General features: G+C 43.2%; 1 protein-coding gene across 1 annotated transcript in view; it reads right to left on the bottom strand.

Annotated features, from left to right (window-relative positions):
- The window catches only part of LOC106608614 (Kv channel-interacting protein 4), a 182,931-nt gene extending 159,336 nt beyond the window's left edge, over positions 1 to 23,595 (bottom strand). Inside the window, exon 1 of the mRNA XM_014206652.3 lies at positions 22,965 to 23,595. Coding sequence (XP_014062127.1) covers positions 22,965 to 23,187 — 223 coding nt within the window. The 5' untranslated portion in view covers positions 23,188 to 23,595. The remainder of the gene's footprint in view (positions 1 to 22,964) is intronic.
- Between the last annotated feature and the right edge of the window lie 527 nt (positions 23,596 to 24,122).

Below are 24,122 nucleotides of genomic sequence, written 5' to 3'. Positions count from 1 at the left end.
CCCACAATGTTAGCTGTACAAGACTGTGTGTGTGTGTGTGTGTGTGTGTGTGTGTGTGTGTGTGTGTGTGTGTGTGTGTGTGTGTGTGTGTGTGTGTGTGTGTGTGTGTGTGTGTGTGTGTGTGTAGACTGATAGGCAATTACAAAGGTAACAGAGGGTGTAATTACAAAACAACAGTGTTGAAACAATCCCTCCTGATTTATGCTTACACTCATGTTTCCCCTACTACAGTGCACCCTAATAAAAGGATCACTGAAACAAAACACCTACAACTGTCGTATCTCAACAGTGGTTGTTGTGCATACCAATCCGACAGCGAGCAACATTGCATGATTTGAAACAACACACGATCATCACTGTTGCCTACCACCTGCCTACAGATGCAAATTAGACCAAGATGTATTTTTTAATTTTAGCTCTTATCCAGACCGACTTATAGTTAGTACATTCATCTTAAGATAGCTAGGTGAGACAACCACATCAGTCAAAGTAAGTACATTTTTCCTCAATGTAGCTATCAGCAAAGTCAATGCTAGTGAATATTTGGCCAAAAATAGCTACACTGACTTCTAGAGACTTGACATCTAGCACGGAAGGGTTCCAGTGTGAAGAGACCTGCGTCAAATACTTTCAAATACTTGTGCTGTGCTTGATTTAGTTGGTCTGGTATAACAACTGAACAAAATAAATGGTCCCAAAAGTGGCAAACTCAAGGTACATCATTTACAGAGATGTTGATTGGTGGGCTTTGTCCCTGTCAAATAAATGGAATAAAGTGTAGAGGAAGTTAGCCCTAGTTAAAACAGTGCTCTATTGCCGCACCAAACAAAAAAATACTTCACTTTCTCTTTGGAAAAGCTGAGATAGTGCCGTCTGAAACCAAATGAAATCAAATTTTATTTGTCACATGCGCCGAATACAACAGGTATAGATAGACCTTACAGTGAAATGCTTACTTACAAGCCCTTAACCAACAATGCAGTTAAAAAAAGAAGTGTTAAGTAAAAAATACAAAATAAAAGTAACAAATAATTAAAAAGCAGTAGTAAAATAAAAGTAGCGAGGCTATATACAGGGGGTACCAGTACAGAGTCAATGTGCGGGGGCACCGGCTAGTCGAGGTAATTGAGGTAATATGTACATGTAGGTAGAGTTAGTGACTATGCATAGATAATAACCAGAGAGTAGCAACAGCGTAAAAGGGGGGGGTGGGGGGGGGGGCAATGCAAATAGTCTGGGTAGCCATTTGATTAGATGTTCAGGAGTCTTATGGCTTGGGGGTAGAAGCTGTTAAGAAGCCTCTTGGACCTAGACTTGGCACACCGGTACCGCTTGCCGTGCGGTAGAGGCGATAACAGTCTATGACTAGGGTGACTGGAGTCTTTAGACACTTTTTAGGGCCTTCCTCTGACACCGCCTGGTATAGAGGTCCTTGTATGGCAGGAAGCTTGGCCCCAGTGATGTTCTGGGCCGTACGCACTACCCTCTGTAGGCTGAGCAGTTGCTATACCAGGCAGTGATGCAACCATTCAGGATGCTTTCGATGGTGCAGCTGTAGAACTTTGAGGATCTGAGGACCCATGCCAAATCTTTTCAGTCTCCTGCGGGGGAATAGGCTTTGTCATGCCCTCTTCACGACTGTCTTGGTGTGCGTGGACCATGATAGTTTGTTGGTGATGTTGACACCAATGAACTTCTTTGTCTTGATCACATTGAGGGAGAAGTTGTTATCCTGGCACCACATGGCCAGGACTCTGACCTCCTCCCTATAGGCTGTCCATCGGGTGCACTTCAGGAGGCCACGCAGTGCGCCTCCTCAGACTTTTGATGAAAGTTCGGCAGCCTCTGCCGCTCTTTCATGCAGCGTACCAGAGCAGTTCTTCCATTGTCGGAAGAAATGGTCATGCATATTAATATACACTGAACAAATGTGTTTATATCTGTGTTATTGAGCATTTCTCCTTTGCCAACATAATCCATCCACCTGACAGGTGTGGCATATCAAGTTGCTGACTAAACAGCATGAACATTACACAGATGCACCTTTTGCAGAGGAAAATAAAAGGCCACTTTAAATATGCAGTTTTGTCACACAACATAATGCCATAGATGTCTTAAGTTCTGCGGGAGAGCGCAATTAGCACGCTGACTGAGTTTTTCTTGCCATAATATGGACTTGGTCTTTTACCAAATAGGGCTATCTTCTGTATACCTCCCCTACCTTGTCACAACACAACTGATTGGCTGAAACGCATTAAGAAGAAAAGAAAATCCACAAATTAACTTTTAACAAGGCACACCTGTTAATTGAAATGCATTCTAGGTGACTACCTCATGAAGTTGGTTGAGAGAATGCCAAGAATGTGCAAAGCTGTCATCAAGGCAAAGGGTGGCTACTTTGAAGAATCTCAAATCTCAAATCTATTTTGATTTGTTTAACACATGATTCCATATGTGTTATTTCATAGTTTTGATGTCTTCACTATTATGTCTTCACTTCTACAATGTAGAAAATAGTAAAAATTAAGAAGAACCATTGAATGAGTAGGTGTGTCCAAACTTTTGACAGGTTATATATATATATATATATATATATATATATATATATATATATATACATATATATATATATATATACTGCTCAAAAAAATAAAGGGAACACTTAAACAACACAATGTAACTCCAAGTCAATCACACTTCTGTGAAATCAAACTGTCCACTTAGGAAGCAACACTGATTGACAATACATTTCACATGCTGTTGTGCAAATGGAATAGACAACAGGTGGAAATTATAGGCAATTAGCAAGACACCCCCAATAAAGGAGTGGTTCTGCAGGTGGTAACCACAGACCACTTCTCAGTTCCTATGCTTCCTGGCTGATGTTTTGGTCACTTTTGAATGCTGGCGGTGTTTTCACTCTAGTGGTAGCATGAGACGGAGTCTACAACCCACACAAGTGGCTCAGGTAGTGCAGCTCATCCAGGATGGCACATCAATGCGAGCTGTGGCAAGAAGGTTTGCTGTGTCTGTCAGCGTGGTGTCCAGAGCATGGAGGCGCTACCAGGAGACAGGCCAGTACATCAGGAGATGTGGAGGAGGCCGTAGGAGGGCAACAACCCAGCAGCTGGACCGCTACCTCCGCCTTTGTGCAAGGAGGAGCAGGAGGAGCACTGCCAGAGCCCTGCAAAATGACCTCCAGCAGGCCACAAATGTGCATGTGTCTGCTCAAACGGTCAGAAACAGACTCCATGAGGGTGGTATGAGGGCCCGACGTCCACAGGTGGGGGTTGTGCTTACAACCCAACACCGTGCAGGATGTTTGGCATTTGCCAGAGAACACCAAGATTGGCAAATTCACCACTGGCGCCCTGTGCTCTTCACAGATGAAAGCAGGTTCACACTGAGCACATGTGACAGACGTGAAAGTCTGGAGACGCTGTGGAGAATGTTCTGCTGCCTGCAACATCCTCCAGCATGACCGGTTTGGCGGTGGGTCAGTCATGGTGTGGGGTGGCATTTCTTTGGGGGGCCGCACAGCCCTCCATGTGCTCGCCAGAGGTAGCCTGACTTGAATTAGGTACCGAGATAAGATCCTCAGACCCCTTGTGAGACCATACGCTGGTGCGGTTGGCCCTGGGTTCCTCCTAATGCAAGACAATGCTAGACCTCATGTGGCTGGAGTGTGTCAACAGTTCCTGCAAGAGGAAGGCATTGATGCTATGGACTGGCCCGCCCGTTCCCCAGACCTGAATCCAATTGAGCACATCTGGGACATCATGTCTCGCTCCATCCACCAACGCCACGTTGCACCACAGACTGTCCAGGAGTTGGCGGATGCTTTAGTCCAGGTCTGGGAGGAGATCCCTCAGGAGACCATCCGCCACCTCATCAGGAGCATGCCCAGGCGTTGTAGGGAGGTCATGCAGGCACGTGGAGGCCACACACACTACTGAGCCTCATTTTGACTTGTTTTAAGGACATTACATCAAAGTTGGATCAGCCTGTAGTGTGGTTTTCCACTTTAATTTTGAGTGTGACTCCAAATCCAGACCTCCATGGGTTGATAAATTGGATTTCCATTGATTATTTTTGTGTGATTTTGTTGTCAGCACATTCAACTATGTAAAGATAAAAGTATTTAATAAGATTATTTCATTCATTCGGATCTAGGGTGTGTTATTTTAGTGTTCCCTTTATTTTTTTGAGCAGTGTATATATATATATATATATATATATATATTTACCTGTCAAAAGTTTGGACACACCTACTCATTCAATGGTTTTTCTTAATTTTTACTTTTTATAGATATATATATATATATATATATATATATAAAATAATTTGTATTTTACCCCCTTTTTCGATCTTGTCTCATCGCTGCAACTCCCCAACGGGCTCAGAAGAGGCGAAGGTGGAGTCATGCGTCCTCTGCGCTCCTTAACACCAGCCAGCTTAACCCGAAAGCCAGCCGCACCAATGTGTCGGAGGAAACACTGTTCAAATGGAGACCGGGGTCAGCCCGCAAGCACCCGGCCCTCCACTAGGAGTCGCTAGAGCGCAATGAGCCAAGTAAAGCCCCACCGGCCAAACCCTCGCCTAACCCAGACGACAGGCCAATTGTGCACCTTCCTATGGGACTCCCGGCCACGGCCGGTTGTGGCACAGCCCAGGAATGAACCCGGGTCTGTAGTAACACCTCTAGCACTGCGATGCAGTGCCTTAGACCGCTGCACCACTTGGGAGGCCAAGGCACTAATATATCTAGATGAAGCACAGTTTGTAGACTATTGAATGCCTCTGGTGCACAAGACGAGAAGGCCTTGCCTAATACTGTAAATATCCTGTGGTATGACCAGGTATGGTAACTGCTGGTGGTGAAGGAGACCAAACTACAGAGGTCAAGAGGGAGTTTACCCAAAAGGGCTTTGTAGATGAACACACACAAATGTAGCTTTCTGTGCATATAAAGTGAGGTCCAACCTACCATTTGGTACAAGGCGCAATGGTAGGTGAGTGACTTGGCATTTGTTATAAAGCGCAAGGATGCATGATAAACAGAGTCCAATCTCTGTAAGACAGAGGAGGCTGCATGCACATACAACAAGTCACCATAATCAATTACAGAGAGAAAAGTGTCCTGAAAAAGCTTCTTTCTACCCATAACTGGGAAGCAAGCCTTATTACGAAAATATAAACCCAATTTCAATTTACGCTTCCTCACATTCATATTCATATGAACTTTAAAGGACAACTTGTCATCCAACCATATACCTAGGTATATGGATAAGCCACCAGATGTGACAATGCTAACCTTTACCAGTGCGAGCTCTGGTAAAGGTCATGAATGTTGTTCTTTTTTTACATTCAAGACCAGTTTGAGAGCATAAAGGGAGGCCTGCAGTAACTGAAAAGTAGTGTAGAGCTCTTCAACATCCTGAACCAGAGAAGGAGCACATGAATATACAGTATGACTATCATCTGCATATAGATGCAACTCTGCTGGTTGCATCCCATTTCCCAGATCATTAATACAAATTGAGAACAACACAGGAACTAAAAGGGAAACTTGGGGCACGCCTCTATTAATCTCACGAAAGCTAGACTTGTGATTGTCAGCATACATTGTGTTCTGTCAGAAAGATAGTTCCTACACAAATGTACTGCCCCTTCACTGAGACCAATGTTACTGAGTCAAGATGGCAACAGTTCATGGTGAACTGAATAAAATGCCTTTGATAAATCGACAAACAGAGCGGCACAATGTTGCTTTTTATCAAGTGCATTTATGAAGTAATTTCCCACAGCCATAGCTGCAGTTGTGATGCTGTACCCCGATCTAAATACAGACTGAACCCCACTCAGTATGTTCTTTTCAATTATTATAATTTTTTTAAACTGTGAGTTCACTAGGGATTCATAGACTTTGGCCAGGATAGGGAGTTTGGAGATAGGACGATAGTTATTAGCATCTGAGCGATCTCCACCCTTTAGTAATTTGAGGACATTAGCTGATTTCCAAATGCCTTATTGCAATTATAAACTGGTTACCAACATAATTAGAGCAGTAAAAATAAATGTTTTGTCAAACCTGTGGTATACGGTCTGATATACCACGGATGTCAGCCAATCAGCATTCATGGTATGAGCCACCCAGTTTATAATATGACATAAAACACAAGGAAAAATGTATTTTGACTGCACTGAGCCTTTAAAGATTCCGCCTTAGAAAGGAACATCCAGATGTCATTCAACATGCAACACACATGCTGCCTCTATGGCAGTGTCCGTGGCACTCCACAGGGCATACATTCAAAGGGCTGTTTCATTCTATCCATCTTTCCATTGCTCATTCATTTAACATCCTGGATATCGTCATTCATACATTTACATTTACATTTAAGTCATTTAGCAGACGCTCTTATCCAGAGCGACTTACAAATTTGAAAAGTTTGGGGTCACTTAGAAATGTCCTTGTTTTTTTAAGAAAAGCACATTTTTGTCCATTAAAATAATATCAAATTGATCAGAAATACAGTGTAGACATTGCTAATGTTGTAAATGACTATTGTAGCTGGAAATGGCTGATTTTTTTATGGAACTGTCACATCCTGACCATAGAAAGCTTTTATTTTCTATGGTTGGGTAGGTCAGGGCGTGACAGGGGGTTTTGTCTAGTTTATTTATGTCTATGTTGGTTGTAGTTTCTTTTTTCTATTTTGGGGGTTTTGTCTAGTTTCTGTATTTCTATGTGGGGTTCTAGTTTCTGTATTTCTATGTTGTTGTTTTTTGGGATGATCTCCAATTAGAGGCAGCTGGTCATCGTTGTCTCTAATTGGGGATCATATTTAAGTTGTTGTTTTTCCCACTAGGTTTTGTGGGAGATTATTTTGAGTAAGTGTATGTTGCACCTCTTCGTCACGGTTTGTTGTTTTGTTTATTTGTATGTCTTGCATAGTTTCACAGTTTAAATAAAATGTGGAACGATACACACACTGCACTTTGGTCCCATTCTTCAGACAGCCGTGACAGGAACATCTACATAGGCGTACAGAGGCCCATTATCAGCAACCATCCCTCCTGTGTTCCAATGGCATGTTGTGTTAGCTAATCCAATTTTATCGCTTTAAAAGGCTAATTGACTATTATGTTAGCACAGCAGAAAACTGTTGTTCTAATTAAATAAGCAATAAAACTTGCCTTCTTGAGACTATTTGCATTCTAGGCAGAGTTGCAAAGAAAAAGCCATATCTCAGCCTGGCCAATAAAAAGAAAAGATTAAGATGGGCAAAAGAACACAGACACTGGACAGAGGAACTGCCTAGAAGGCCAGCATCCTGGAGTCGCCTCTTCACTGCTGATGTTGAGACTGGTGTTTTGCGGGTACTATTTAATGAAGCTGCCATTTGAGGACTTGTGAGGAGTCTGTTTCTCAAACTAGACACATTAATGTACTTGTCCTCTTGCTCAGTTGTGCACTGGGGCCTCCCACTCCTCTTTCTATTCTGGTTAGAGTCAGTTTGCGCTGTTCTGTGAAGGGAGTAGTACACAGCGTTGTACCAGATCTTCAGTTTCTTGGCAATTTCTCACATGGAATAGCCTTCATTTCTCAGAACAAGAATAGACTGACGAGTTTCAGAAGAAAGTTCTTTGTTTCTGGCCATTTTGAGCCTGTGAACAAACCGACAAATGATGATGCTCCAGATATTAAACTAGTCTATAGAAGGCCAGTTTTATTGCTGTTTTAATCAGCGCAACAGTTTTCAGCTGTGCTAACATAATTACAAAAGGGTTTTCTAATGATCAATTATCCTTTTAAAATGATAAACTTGGATTAGCTAACACAAAATGCCATTGGAACACAGGAGTGATGGTTGCTGATAATGGGCCTCTGTACGCCTACAGTATGTAGATATTCCATACAAAAATCAGCCGTTTCCAGCTACAATAGTCATTTACAACATTAACAATGTCTACACTGTATTTCTGATCAATTTGATGTTATTTCAATGGACAAAAAATGTGCTTTCCTTTCAAAAACAAGGACATTTCTAAGTGACCCCAAACTTTTGAACGGTAGTGTATTTTATGGCTTTTCAACAGGCTCACTCCATTACAGAATTCCATTTAGGGCCAATCTAAAAAGACTTGAAAGCATTTCCAAGAAATAGCTACATTAGATCGTTGAAAAAGGATGTTGCTTTTTGCATTTCTCAAGCACAGGCCAAACAAATGCAACATTAAAAATAAATCACAGAAATATTGCGGGACTATACACAAGAAGTGCCTCAATGAAGCATGTTGCATTCATTTCATAGATACTTTGCATTCCCAGAATTGCACTGCAATTTCTTAGACTTTCACAGTACTGATACCCTATTCCAACCCAACCCAGCCTATATAACTCATAAAAATGCATTCATTCCATTATCTTGCAGACCCTTAATGGTTTTACTAAGTTCTCCCAGTTTCCAGGGAACTGTTCTGTTCGCTCTCCCATCAGGGTGTATTGATTCCCCTTTGTTGCAGGAAGAGCTGAGGCAAGACTTCAGCGCTAGTAATTGGGAGTTAACCATGCGTGGAGAGGACATTCTCTCACAAGCCGTCTGGGCAAGAGGGTTCATTTCTTGAACACTGACAAGACCGACAGAGAGAAAAGGACAGAGGTTGAAAGTAAGAGAACAAGAAAGAGTGGGAAGAAAAAAGTACATGATTGAGAGGAGACGTTAGAAGACCAGACAAAGAGGATTGAGAAGTGGGGAAGAGAAGTGGAGAGAATAAGCAACAGGGGAGCAAGAAAGAGGGTTGGGGGGGATAGAGAACCAGATAGAGTGAGTAAGCAACTGAGAGGTGGTACGGAGGAGGGTGGGTAGAGATTTTTTTTAAATCTAAATTGAATCTAAGTTATGACTAATGATGACTTGAGGGAGCACCAAGACACTAAGAGGGAAAACGCGGGGGTAATGGCACGAGTCGCCGAGGTGATAAAACACCAGGAACAAAGAACACAAATCAAGACCAAACAAATGAAGATCACCGTGTTGACGTAAAAGAACAAAGCCTTCCACTGGCTATTCGATATCCTTCTGCTCCTTTAAGGACGGCCCTGTCGCCTCTTAACATCATTATCTAATAATGAAGCAGGTCTATATAGCTGCTGGTTTTCAATTTGGCTCCACAGCTGCAGCAGCAACGCAAACCAGGCACTTGTGATCTGTGGGTCCCCATCCAATACACAGAGCGCTGTGCTCGACCGTGCCCTCCAACGATGCTGCTAAAAATACTCTGGCCATTCTTTCCAATGAAAGGGAATCTCATTTACAAACATTAAGTGCAAATGGGAAAACTGAGTAGATTTTCTATATGGGTTAGATTGGAATGGACTGCAGGCTAGGATCACTGGGAGCCAGAGGCCAAAGCAAATGGCAGAATAACATGACTTCTAGGTATCCACAGGGACCAGCGTGGACTCTCTGATTGTATTGCAGTCCCCACGGCTACCAAAAAACAACCTCAGCAAATGGAAACATCACCCTGACCTTTGGCTTTAATGAAAACATGTAAACATCGCTACTCCTGTTTCTGACCAATTCATGAATCTACAAACCAATAGTCAACCATAAGGTGTCTATCGTTCATCAGTTCTTACTTGATCAAACAGGTTTCGTATGACTGTAACTCATCTTAACGCTGCAGCCATACAAAACAGACCATACTAATTTGTATGAAAATACAGTGCACGTATTCAATGAATGTAATATGCAAACATTAACAAAGGAGTAACTAGAAACTGTGGTAACTGTGGGGGTGTGGGGGCGTACACACAATAATAACTGTCGCCCTGGATACAGGGAGCTGTAATCACTTCTACCAACCCTGAGGGTGACATTAATATGATAAGCTCATTATTATCTAATTACTTATTGCACGCCTAACTAATAACATTCTACTCAACCAACTCTCACTCTACGATGACTGCTAGCATGCTGAACCATGCGTATGTGAGCTTTGTGTTTGCATTGCAACGCACACGTGACTTTTTTGGGGGTGGTTGGACACAAGCACACACCAAAAACAGATTGTAATCAAAGTACGAATAACAGGTGGTTGCATTAACTTCTGATTCATAACGGAGTGGAGGATTGCTGAAGCCAAGAAACATTAAGTTTTTCACAGCCATAATGAGTTTTTGGGATTTGAAACAAATGGTGGAAGGCAACTGAGTAGTCCAATGTTAGACGTGACATTTCGCGTGCCTCTCTTTTACATAAGTGAGGTGGATTGTTTGACCAAGCTTTAACTACCTGACTGATGTCTTAAGATGTTGCTTCAATATATCCACATAATTTTCCATCCTCATGATGCCATCTATTTTGTGAAGTGCACCAGTTCCTCCTGCAGCAAAGCACCCCCACAACATGATGCTGCCACCCCCGTGCTTCACGGTTGGGATGGTGTTCTTCAGCTTGCAAGCGTCCCTCTTTTTCCTTCAAACATAACGATGGTCATTATGGCCAAACAGCTCTATTTTTGTTTCATCAGACCAGAGGACATTTCTCCAAAAAGTACGATCTTTGTCCCCATGTGCAGTTGCAAACCGTAGTCTGGCTTTTTTATGGCAGTTTTGGAGCAGTGGCTTCTTCCTTGCTGAGCAGCCTTTCTCAGGTTGTGTCGATATAGGACTCGTTTTATTGTGTATATAGATACTTTTGTACCTGTTGCCTCCAGCATCTTCACATAGTCCTTTGCTGTTGTTCTGGGATTGATTTGCACTTTTCGCACCAAAGTACGTTCATCTGTAGGAGACAGAACGCGTCTCCTTCCTGAGCGGTGTGACGGCTGCGTGGTCCCATGGTGTTTATACTTGCGTACGATTGTTTGAACGTGGTACCTTCAGGCATTTGGAAATTGCTCCCAAGGATGAACCAGACCTCTGGAGGTCTACCATTTTTTTTCTGAGGTCTTGGCTGATTCTTTTCATTTTCCCATGATGTCAAGCAAAGAGGCACTGAGTTTGAAGGTAGACCTTGAAATGCATCCACAGGTACACCTCCAATTGACTCAAATGATGTCAATTAGCCTATCAGAAGCTTCTAAAGCCATGACATCATTTTCTGGAATTTTCCAAGCTGTTTAAAGGCACAGTCAACTTAGTGTATGTAAACTTCTGACCCACTGGAATTGTGATACAGTGAATTACAAGTGAAATAATCTGTCCGTAAGCAACTGTTGGAAAAATTACTTGTGTCATGCACAAAGTAGAAGTCCTAACCGACTTGCCAAACTATAGTTGGTTAACAAGAAATTTGTGGAGTGGTCCCGAACCATGAAAAACAGCCCCAGACCATTATTTGTCCTCCACCAAACTTTACAGTTGGCACTATGCATTCGGGTAGGTAGTATTCTCCTGGCATCCGCCAAACCCAGATTAGTCCATCAGACTGCCAGATGGTGATTCATCACTTCAGAGAACCCGTTCACACTGCTCCAGAGTCCAATGGCGGCGAGCTTTACACCACACATGGTGATCTTTTGCTTGTGTGCGGCTGCTCGGGCAAGGAAACCCATTTCATGAAGCTCCCGTCAAACAGTTCTTGTGCTGGCGTTGCTTCCAGAGGCAGTTTGGAACTCGGTAGGGAGTGTTTCAACCAAAGACAGACTATGTTACACGCTACGCACTTCAGCACTCGGCGGTCCCGTTTTGTGAGCTTGTGTGGCCTACCACTTCGCGACTGAGATGTCTTTGCTCCTAGACATTTCCACTTCACAATAGCAGCAGCTCTAGCAGGGCAGAAATATTACAAACTGAATTGTTGGAAAGGTGGCATCTTATGACGGTGCCACATTGAAAGTCACTGAGCTCTTTAGTAAGGCCATTCTACTGCTAATTTTTGTCTATAGAGAATGCTTTGCTGTGTGCTCGATTATATACACCTGTCAGCAACGTGTGTGGCTGAAATAGCAAAATCCACTAATTTGAAGGGGTGTCCACATACTTTTGTATATATAGTGTAGCTCTCACCTCTGATAGTGGTAATACAATTGTCCTACTTTACTGTCTCGACTGTCTGCAGCTTGGGGGTGTCTGAACATTTTCAGTCAGAATGAAATCTAGTTATGATGCGACCTGGACAGTGAAGCTGCTTTGGGATATTTTTGCCTCGGAATGTCTGAAGAACGAAGTCGGCTCTATGGACTGCAATTTCAAGAACGTTAGGGCAAAAAGTTTAACGAGAGACTAACATGCTGCAAGCAACAAAATATCCAATTGAGACTTCATGGGCCGGTTTCCCTAAAATAGTAAGAATAGGCTTAATCTGAGTCCTGGAAAATTATGTTTTGCTATAAACTACGTATCACATCACATGAAAACCATTACTATAGATCTTGATTCTCTGCACAGACAGTAATATGTAGCCACAATCCATACACTGAACAGTGCCTTCGGAAGGTATTCATTCCACTTGACTTTTTCCACATTATGTTACATTACAGCCCTATTTTAAAATGCAATCTACACACAATACCCCATAAAGACAAAGCGAAAACAGGTTTTTAGAATTTTTTTGCAAATGTATTAAAAATAAAAAACAGAAATACCTTATTTACATAAGTATTCAGGCCCTTTGCTATGAGATGCAAAATTGATCTCAGGTGCATCCTGTTTCCATTGATCATTCTTGAGATGTTTCTACAACTTGATTGGAGTCCACCTGTGGTCATTTCAATTGATTGGACATGATTTGGAAAGGCACACACCTGTCTATATAAGGTCCCACAATTGACAGTGCATGTCAGAGCAAAAACCAAGCCATGATGTCGAAGGAATTGTCCGTAGAGCTCCGAGACAGGAGTGTATTGAGGCACAGATCTCGGTAAGAGTACCAAAACAATGTGGCAGCATCGAAGCTCCCCAAGAACACAGTGGCCTTCATCATTCTTAAATGGAAGAAGTTTGGAACCACCAAGACTCATCCTAGAGCTGTCCACCCGGTCAAACTGAGCAATCGGGGGAGAAGGGCCTTGGTCAGGGAGGTGACCAACAACCCGATGTTCAGTCTGACAGAGTTCCAGCATTCCTCTGTGGAGATGGGAGGATTTTCCAGAAGGACAACTATCTCTGCAGCACTCCACCAGTCAGGCCTTTATGGTTGTGTGGTCAAACGGAAGCCACTCCTCAGTAAAAGGCACATGAAAGCCCGCTTGGAGTTTGACAAAAGGCACTTAAAGGACTCTCCAACCATGAGAAACAAGATTCTCTGATCTGATGAAACCAAGGTTGAACTCTCCTGAATGCCAAGAGTCACGCCTGAAGGAAACCTGGCACCATCCCTACAGTGAAGCATGGTTGTGGCAGCATCATGCTGTGGGGATGTTTTTCAGCGGCAGGTACTGGGAGACTAGTCAGGACCGAGAGAAAGATGAACAAAGCAAAGTACAGAGAGATCCTTGATGAAAACCTGCTCTAGAGAGCTCAGGACCTCAGACTGGGGGCGATGGTTCACCTTCCAACAGGACAATGACCCTAAGCACACAGCCAAGACAACGGAGGAGTGGCTTCGGGACAAGTCTCTTAATGTCCTTGAGTGGCCCAGCCAGAGCCCGGACTAGACCTCGATCGAACATCTCTGGAAAGACCTGAAAATAGCTGTGCAGGGACGCTCCACCTCCAACCTGACAGAGCTTGAGAGGATCTGCAGAGAAGAATGGGAGAAACTCCCCAAATGCAGGTGTGCCAAGCTTATAGCTTCAAAACCCAAGAAGACTTGAGGCTGTAATCACTGCCAAAGGTGCTTCAACAAAGCACTGAGTAAAGGGTCTGAATACTTAGGTAAATGTAATATTCTTCTTTTTTTAAAACCTGTTTTTGCTTTGTCATTATGGGGTATTGTGTGTAGATTGATGAGGGGGAAAAACAATTTAATCCATTTTAGAATAAGGTTGTAATGTAACAACATGTGGAAAAAGTCAAGGGGTCTGAATACTTTCGGGAATGCACTGAGGTGGGAGGTGACAATACAATCATATTGTTACACACCAGCTATTTTATACTGTACAAGCAACAGTTCCATAACACAATGGCCTTGTGTTAGGGTGCAGACTTACCAGGAGTCTATGAAAGGCATAACATCACAGACCAACACAGAACACATTCCTTGAGAAGTGGCAACAGCTCACCCCAAATTCTGCCACCACACACTCAAAAATGAATATACATACTAGGAAATGGACAGTCCTGGGAATGCACACAGAGGTGCCACTTTGCTCACATGTAAACACACACCGATGCACACTCAAACACAAAGATACACACAATCACCCCCAAACAGGCTGTACTTTGTAGCAGACATGAGGAGAAGAATCAGTATCAGCAAGTCCTAAGCTTTGGGCTGGATCCAAACACTTGCAAATATCTCTCCCTACAAGCAAACTCCCATGAGCATGTCTTATGCTGAATCGACAGAATTTAGCTCCGAAAGTATATAGAACACCACTGATTGTCTTCATGGAGGCAACATGTCTCAACATTTCTCTCAATTTACAATACGGAAAAGTAAGGAGAGTAAATGTTAGTCTCGACAGAATTCAAATTGATTTCGTTAAATAAAATTACTTGAAATCAATGAAGGATCACAACCTCTTTCAACAGAATCCAGGGACCTGTACACCTCTTTAGAGAGACTAAAGTTACAGTCTGTCTCAGGAAACTTTCCCCAGGTAACGGATCCGATAACAAACAACAAAACAGGATAGGCGTGAATGTTCTGGAATCAGCGCCAGGTATTTGAGCCTGTCCGGCTGAAAATGGATGATGCATTACAGGAGCTGCAGCAGGTGACAGCTGAATGCTCAGGGGCCCATCCGACCGGAGAGGGGGAGAAAAACTGAGGAAATATCTACCTCTGATCTGGAGCAAATGGAAGATTTACAGCACGCTGTATGTAGCGCAGGGAGGGGCATTGGCTGCATAGAAGAGGAAATGTACAGGAGAGACTTGGAACACTTGTGCAGAGAGTGTTGCCTCAAGGTCTGGGGGGAGGGGGGATATTGACAAGATAAAGGATTGGCTCTGAAATGAGGCCCGCTAAGGAGTAAATGCGTAAATCGTGCAGCTTTGGAAAACCTAACTGGACTTGATTGATACTTTGGTGAATAGTCTCTTTCTCTTACTCTCTCCATCATAAACAATGCAATCTAGAAGGCAGATGTGTAAGTGTTTCCCTCCGTGTTCACAACAGATAAATCGTTGCAGTTTCATTTTATGGCCAGAGAACCTGTACAATTCAGATTTGTTTTCCCTCTGTTCTCTGAGGCTGAGCACTGCTGAAAAATTCAAGGACCCTGCTCTGCCAAGGTGTTAACATAGAACGTGTACCATGAATATAAATTCCACCGCAGTCCTACTGTAGCTATTGTAGTCGCCATAACCTTAAGGGTCAGATAGGTTTTGCCCACATAGATTAACATTACATGTTTCAATCATTCTTCATCATCCACATGAATAAACCAGACCTCAACACGCATATGCTAGTTGCCAGTAAAATTAGACAATTTATATAAGCCATTATATACATGCAAGCCTATGACTTTAACAGAGAGCATGCATGGACTGTGCCTTGAAAGTAAAGTGATCAAAAAAGCAATGGCCTTGAGCCTATTCTAGAACAATTAACAACTCGATTAAAATCATATGCGGTAATTTGCTTCATCTATCCTTCTACTACCTGATCATCACAGTGATGCGGTCATTGGTCTGGTCAAAACACTTATAGATGTTAATCATGTCAAGTCGTAAATCATTTGCCGCTGCAGATTGTGATTCAGCAATGGGTTGACTGAGGTAGAAATGCTTTTCTGGCTCCAATGGTTGAATGATAGTGTACAACTTCATATGTTTGATGGCACTTCTTGTTGCGTCTCATCATTGTCTTGATTCACTGTTGGCTGGGGTACAGCAGATGTTTTCAGGCTAAATACAAATGTCTTTACTTTCCATGACCACCAGCAGCAGCATTGGTGGTATACTATACAGTAAGTCACTCTTGAAGAAAAGGCATCTTCTAAAAGGGCCAGCGTACATTTAACATTATCCGATTACCAAAAGGCTAATATAAAATATCAACATCTCTGAGATTGAGTAGATTATGCTAAATAACTGATTAAAGATGTGGGACAAGATGTGGGCCTAGTTTGGTTACAACCCAACTGTAATATCTTATGTTTCACCGAGTCGTGGCTGAACGACTATACGATAATATACAGTTTGCTGGGTTTTCCGTGCATCGGCAGGACAGAACAGTTATGTCTGCTAAAACAAGGGGTGTCTATTTGTCTATTTGTCAATAACAACTGGTGCGCAGTGTCTAATATTAAGGAAGTCTTGAGGTATTGTTCGCCTGAGGTAGAGTACCTTATGATCATCCATAAATTGCTCTTCTAGTGGCCAGAGACTTTAATGCAAGCAAACTTAAATAAATTTTACCTCATTTCTACCAGCATGTCACATGTGCAACCAGAGGGAAAAAAAACTCTAGATCACCTTTATTCCACACACAGAGATGCATACAAAGCTCTCCCTCTCCCACCATTTGGCAAATCTGACCACAATTCTATTCTCCTGATTCCTGCTTACAAGCAAAAACTAAAGCAGGAAGTACCAGTGACTCTCTCAATACGGAAGTGGTCAGATGACGCGATTGCTACGCTACAGGACTGTCTTGCTAGCACAGACTGGAATATGTTCCAGGATTCATCCAATGGCATTTAGGAGTATACCACCTCAGTCACCAGCTTCATCAATAAGTGCATCGACGACGTCGTCCCCACAGTGAATGTATGTACATATCCAAACCAGAAGCCATGGGTTACAGGCAACATCCGCAACGAGCTAAAGACCAGAGCTGCCGCTTTCAAGGAGCAAGACACTAATCTGGAAGTTTATAAAAAATTATGCTATGCCCTCAGACCTACCATCAAACAAGCAAAGCTTCAATACAGGACTAAAATTGAATCCTACTAAACTGGTTCTGACGCTCGTCGGATGTGGCAGGGCTTGCAAACTATTACAGACTACAAAGGGAAACCCAGCCGCAAGCTGCCCAGCGACGCAAGCCTACCAGACAAGCGAAATACCTTTTATGCTCGCTTCGAGACAAGCAACACTGATGCATATATGAGAGCACCTACTAAACCGGCTCTGACGCTCGTCAGATGTGGCAGGGCCTGCAAACTATTACGGACTACAAAGGGAAACCCAGCCGCAAGCTGCCCAGTGACGCAAGCCTACCAGACAAGCGAAATGCCTTTTATGATCGCTTCGAGACAAGCAACACTGAAGCATATATGAGAGCACCAGCTGTTCCGGATGACTGTGTAATCACGCCTTCCATAGCCGATGTAAAGCAAGACCTTTAAACAGGTCAACATTCACAAGGCCGCGGGGCCAGACGGATTACCAGGACGAGTACTCAGGTCATGCGCGGACCAACAGGCAAGTGTCTTCCCTGACATTTTCAACCTCTCCCGGACCGAGTCTGTAATACCTACATGTTTCAAGCAGACCACCATAGTCCCTGTGCACAAGAAAGCAAAGGTAACAAGCCTAAATGACTAAATGACACTCACGTCGGTAGCCATGAAGTGCTTTGAAAGGCTGGTCATGGGCTCACATCAACACCATCATTCCGGAAACTCTAGACCTACTCCAATTCGCATACCGCCCCAACAGATCCACAGATGATGCAATCTCAATTCCACTCTACACTACCCTTTCCCACCTGGACAAAAGGAACACCTATGTGAGAATGCTGTTCATTGACTACAGCTCAGCGTTCAACAACATAGTGCCCACAAAGCTCATCACTAAGCTAAGGACCCTGGGACTAAACACATCCCTCTGCAACTGGATCCTGGACTTCCTGAAGGGCCGCCCCCAGGTGGTAAGGGTAGGCAACAACATATCTGCCACGCTGATCCTCAACACGGGGGCCCCTCAGGGGTGCGCGCTTAGTCCCCTCCTGTACACCCTGTTCATTCACGACTGCGTGGGCAGGCATGACTCCAACACCATCATTAAGTTTGCTGACAACACAACAGTGGTAGGCCTGATCACCGACAACGATGAAACAGCCTATAGGGAGGAGGTCAGAGACCTGGCAGTCTGGTGCCAGGACAATAACCTCTCCTCAACATGAGCAAGACGAAGAAGCTGATCGTGGACTACAGGAAAAGGAGGGCTGAACACGCCCCCATTCACATCGACGGGACTGTAGTGGAGCAGGTCGAGAGTTCCAAACTCCTTGGTGTCCACATCACCAACAAACTATCATGGTCCAAACAGGGCACAACAACACCTTTTCCCCCTCAGGAGACTGAAAAGATTTGGCATGGGTCCCCAGATCCTCAAAAAGTTCTATAGCTGCACCATCGAGAGCATCCTGCCTGGTACGGCAACTGCTCGGCATCCGACGGCAAGACGCTATAGAGGGTAGTGCAAACGGCCCAGTACATCACTGGGGCCAAGCTTCCTGCCATCCAGGACCTATATACTAGGCGGTGTCAGAGGAAGGCCCAAAAATGTGTCACTCCAGTCATAGACCGTTCTCCCTGCTACCGCAAGGCAAGCGGTACCGGAGCGTCAAGTCTAGGTCCAAAAGGGCCCTTAAAGGTTTCTAACCCTAAGCTATAAGACTGCTGAACAATTAATCAAATAGCCACCCAGACTATTCACATTGTCCCCCTTTGTTTTTAGACTGCTGCTACTCGCTTTTTATTATCTATACATAGTCACTTTACCCCTACCTACATGTACAAATTACCTCGAATAACCTGTACCCCCGCACATTGACTTGGTACCGGTACCCCCGTATATCGCCTCCTTATTGTTATTTTATTATGTTACTTTTTATTTAATTAATTGTTTACTTTAGTTTATTTAGTAAATATTTTCTTAACTCTATTTCTTGAACTGCATTGTTGGTTAAAAGGGCTTGTAAGTAAGCATTTCACGGTAAGGTCTACACCTGTTGTATTCGGCGCCCGTGACAAATAAAATGTAATTTGGATCTGTCTACACCAAATGTGCAAATAACTGCCAGATAACCATTTTCCATCATTTGCATTTTATTATTGTAGATAAAGCACCACACCTCCATAACAATCCATAGGGCTTCTTACAAATCAATACTAGTATTGATCAAACGTATCATACTGGCACTTGACATACTCCATTTAATTACGTGAACACTTTGCGGTGTCAGAATCCCCTTTTTAATGCAACCAATGGGGATTGGAGGTTCAGGGAAAGAGGCAATGCACACTTAAAACATCTGTACTGGATTTAAGATGTAAATAAGAACATTTTGGTTTGCTGGAGTCAGCGAGCTTACAGGAATTGGGCTTCCTCCAACGGGAATTAAAGCTGCTCGATTTATCCATAGCTATTCATAATTAATAAGTTAGGCTTTATCTGTCAATAGAGGGTGTAATGCCAGAAAAGACTAACTACACTATAAGCAGATTGAGCTTTCCTTTTAGAAAGGCCTGTTTTACTGGTATATCCACACACCTGAAATAAGTCAACCTTTATCAGGTTTAAAAACACAAATGACCGCCAAAAATGTATTTAATTTAGGCCTATATTATCCGCAAATTTGTAAAATTAAAGGCCAGAACAATGCTACTTTGAGCAAATAACATCTATGCTTCAATGAATAGGAGGAAACGTGATCTGATTGGGAGACAAGGGGGAACGACAATTGCTGACGTGTAACCTGACCACAATTACCTGTTGGTATGGAAATAAATATGCACTTGGAGGAGAGGAGATGATCCTCTCTCTACGCTCCATACCTCCCATGGTGACTGACCACATCATTGAGTGGTGTAATTGAGTGGAAAATACCATCCTACACCCTGCCCGTCGGGTGGAGCACACTTTTGACATCTCGATGCGAGGCTGCCCATTGGTGGAGAACACCTATCGTGACATCTCCCCAAGATCAGCAAGGACGCGCCGGAGCACTTGTTGTTGATGACCAAGTTGACCATGGCCGCAACCAGATGTTTGTAGCCAACCAAATCCAGTCATGTACTGAACCGCTAACCTCCCCAATGATGAGATGTCCTCTACATGTATAAATGTATTATATGTTATATATATATTCCTTAGCATTTGCAATGAGTATGGAGCAGCTATTCATTGAAGTACATGCAGTTCTAATTAGCACTTCAGAAGGTGCACATTTGCCTCTGTAGGTCATTAGCATTTTAATTTAGCACCTCTTCAAGGCTTAGGGCGTCCTCATACACTAGTATTACAAAGTATACTGAAACTTCGGTACTTTCTCGATACAAAACAAAAAAACGATTTGGTACTAAAATGTTTGTAATGTTCGGTACTTTTGTCTCATGTGATTGAGAGGATCAAGTCTGTATATCAGACCATCCATCCCCTTTATAGCGTGAGGAGCAAAGTGCCTGCTCCACCTACTCATTCCTTGCTAGAGCTGTCTGGGCTGCATTGTTAGCTCCCGACTTGAAAAATCTTGAAATATTAAAACTGTTCATTACTGTTCGCAAAACAATGTCAATGCAGGCTAGCCCACTTTTACAATGTAAGATGATACCGGTAGCTTCCAGCTTTAATAGTAGGCTAACTTTTCCTGTTATTTTACAGAAGCAACATCAATTCACTACCCTAGTACTTTGTTTGTGATAATATGCTAACCATAACACAAAATATTCTGATTTCAAAGCTGTTTGTCATCAAAAACTTTATTAATTCACTTCGTCTCCCTCGCCACCAAATACTAATTCACTTCTTTTTCTCCCTCGCTTCCCGTCTGATTTCCAATAGATTCCATAGCTACAAAGTCCGATTCCACAGCCACATTCAGCCTTGCTAATGATGTCATTACTTTCTTAAATATACAGCACACACTTTTATAAAATATGAGATCGCTTCTTCAACACAATTGCTGTTGATCAGTACAATAATGTTCTCCTAGGAGTTGCCAATAAAATAAGTCCTAAATGGAAGGGATTGTTTGTAATCAGTAGCCCCATAAAATCAGGTAAAACATGCTCAATAACTCAATGCATGCACACACTCCTATTGAACAATATGCATTCACCTCTATTGTGAATAGACCCAGTTTATCAATAGAGATTTACCATTCAGATAAATGATAACCATGATGTTGTTTTGTAGTTAGATTGGTCAAATTGATTTTATGATTGAATAATTGATTCATTAATGCATACATGGATGTCTCAACAACAAAAAATGTACAAAAATGTACAACTGTAATGATATTGAACTCAAAAGATGCCCAACGATTGAACAGAGCAGTAGCTAAGTATCTGTCTGAATCAAGTGCCATTCTGTGACTTTGGCTAATACACCTTTCTTTTTTGTTGTGGTATCGTTTTTGAATCGAGTTTCGTGACAGTATCGTGATACTAAACCTGGTATCGTAGTCAAAATTCTGGTATCGTGACAACACTATCGTACACGTCGTGACAATGAACCTCTGAGGCAGCCAAATGAATGTACTAGAAAGACAGGGATATTATGTATCCTTTCCCAGAGAGACCATAGAGAGTTGACAATGTACTCCGGTCATTACAAAAGCCAGTGTCTTCATAATACATGAAAATCAACTGAATGAATGAGAGGTATAAACAAACACCATTTCATGAATAATGTATACAAGCACATTCTATGAATACTGTATGCTTACAGTATCTATAGATCCTGTTATATCCACATGCTACTATAGGTAACCTTTATTCTGTATTAAACACATCACATCTTAATCCGCTGTAATCCAATATAATCCAATATGTCATCTCTTTAAATCTCATTGGCTCACCATCAGTCCAATCACCAAAGCTCAGACGTGAGAGTTAAGGTAGTACTGAAGTTACAATGTTTTAATATAGTCACAGTTTTACAAATCACAAGGAAGTTACTTTGGGAATTATTTTCCTGATGCAGTATGGCTGTATAATTTACCTGTCGAGGTTCGCTGAGGAGCCAGCAAACACATTGACCAAGGTCACTTTGCAACTTGATTAATATATTCACGAGAATTAAACTTCAGTCACTTTTAATGACCAAGAATACGCTTCACCCATGAATAAACTCTGTGGCTCATACACTGGAACAAACAGCATGACAAATTCATTAAAGTAGCATAACATAGCATAACAAGTAAGACGCTATAAGTGTTCTATAAATCAATTACAGCCAGGTATGACAGAAGGTTGTGTTGTCACAGCCGTAACGATTCACAGATTGATCTGTAACAAAACAACCAAATGCAACATAATTGGGCTTCTTTGACGAAGCTGTGTAAACGGTCCTCAATGACTAAGTCCCATTTGTGCGGTGCTGCTCAGGCATGCTGGAAGGGTTGTCCACTACTAGCGATGAGTGGCATATTTTCAGGCACCTGTCCAAGGTGACGAGATAAAGACTCTTTCAGTCCCTTCCAACCTCCTCCTCACCCTCTTTCTGTCTTCAGAGCTCTATTGCTCTCTTTTCTGCCATCTCTCTCTCTGATACACACACGCGCAAACACCCAATGATCTGGAACATGTAATAAGCAAACGCCAACTCTGGTATTTTTCAATGTAACTTGACCCAGAGTCATACTTGTATACATCAGCTAGACACCACAAGGAATGGCAAGAAATAAAATGCCTGATAGCTCTGAAAGTGGCAGTTTTATGCGTCTGTGGAAGCTTAGCTCTGCTTTGCACCTTGAAGCAAGTGACCATAAATGAGCACATTTAGAAGCAGCTTCCAAGAATACAGCAACCAACGTCATATCCAAGATTACAACAACTGTTCGGCTACATCCCTCCTCAGCAGGACTAAGAAAGCAATGGAAAATTTGTGTTCACACAACACACAGTAGAAGAGAAGTGACGGCACAAAGCCCCTTAGAAACTTTACCTGCATGGAGCGTGCCCGTGATGAGTCTATACAGGTAATGGGCGAATTTAAACATTTCCCTCTTGCACCTCTTCCTGCAGCTGCTCATGTTTGCTTCGGGGGTCAGGGGTGAGCGGCACGAGGCAAGTGGGGACTCCTTTTCAGGGTGTAATGCTCTTGGTCCTCTCTTGGTCCTCCCTCTAGGCTTTTGAGTGAAACAGTGACTTTCCTCTCCTCTTGTCATCCAGTCCAGTCCACTCCTCTGTCCGGCTACGTTCCCCGGCTTGCCCCTGGTGTGTGTGTGTGTGTGTGAGAGAGTGGCGGCCGCGGTAGGCTCATGTGTGTGTGGAGAGCACTGGGGGGCTCTTCTTAATGTGACAAATCTCTCAGGGATTCTCTGGTGCCTCCGGGGGCTGGCAGCGTAGCGAGCGCTCTGTCAGGGTCAGTTTACCTCTTGGTCCCCACAGGGCTGCTCTGTATTTGTTGCCCTCTCTCTTTTTCGCTGCAGTGTCTCTTTCCTCTTTGTCCTTCTCACTGAAGCTTCTCTTTTACAACTGAGGTTATTCTCTCTCCACCACTCTCTCTAGCTATGTCTGTACAGTAGCTCTCCACCTCTTACTTTGTCTGTGTAGTATCTCTCCACCTCTCTCTGCCTCTCTTGCTCCAGTACTACGCTGGATGATCACTCTACTCAGCACCATCTGTGGATGTTTTGCCCTCGCCAAGGGGGGAGGGGCCTGTTTGGCCCTAGGGAGGAGGAGAGAGGAGGAGAGAGAAGGGGAGGTGGGGAAAGTAGTAGTGGGAAAGTGTCTACCTCAATGAATCAGCAATGACAGAACAGCAGATTACAGGCCTGTCATATCACGCCGCAATGCACTATGACCAGAGATGGACGGTGTTAATTGAATAGAATCTGTTTCCCAGGAGAGACAGAGAGAGGGGAGAAACAAAGAGCTCACGAGAGAGAGAGATAAGGGGGGGATATGTAGGGATAGATTGAGGTACATAGGGCAGAGAGAGAAAGAGACCGGATGGGTGGGGGGAGAGAGCACAAGCGAAAGAGAGAGCGCGAGGAAGAGAGAGAGCGCGAGGAAGAGAGAGAGTGCGAGGAAGAGAGAGAGTGCGAGGGAGAGAGAAAGTGCGAGGGAGAGAGTGCGAGGGAGAAAGAGAGAGATAAAG

Source organism: Salmo salar, chromosome 07, assembly GCF_965601325.2.
Source record: "Salmo salar chromosome 07, fSalSal1, whole genome shotgun sequence".
Classification (NCBI taxonomy): Eukaryota; Metazoa; Chordata; class Actinopteri; order Salmoniformes; family Salmonidae; genus Salmo; species Salmo salar.
This window is presented reverse-complemented; position numbering and strand designations above follow the sequence as displayed.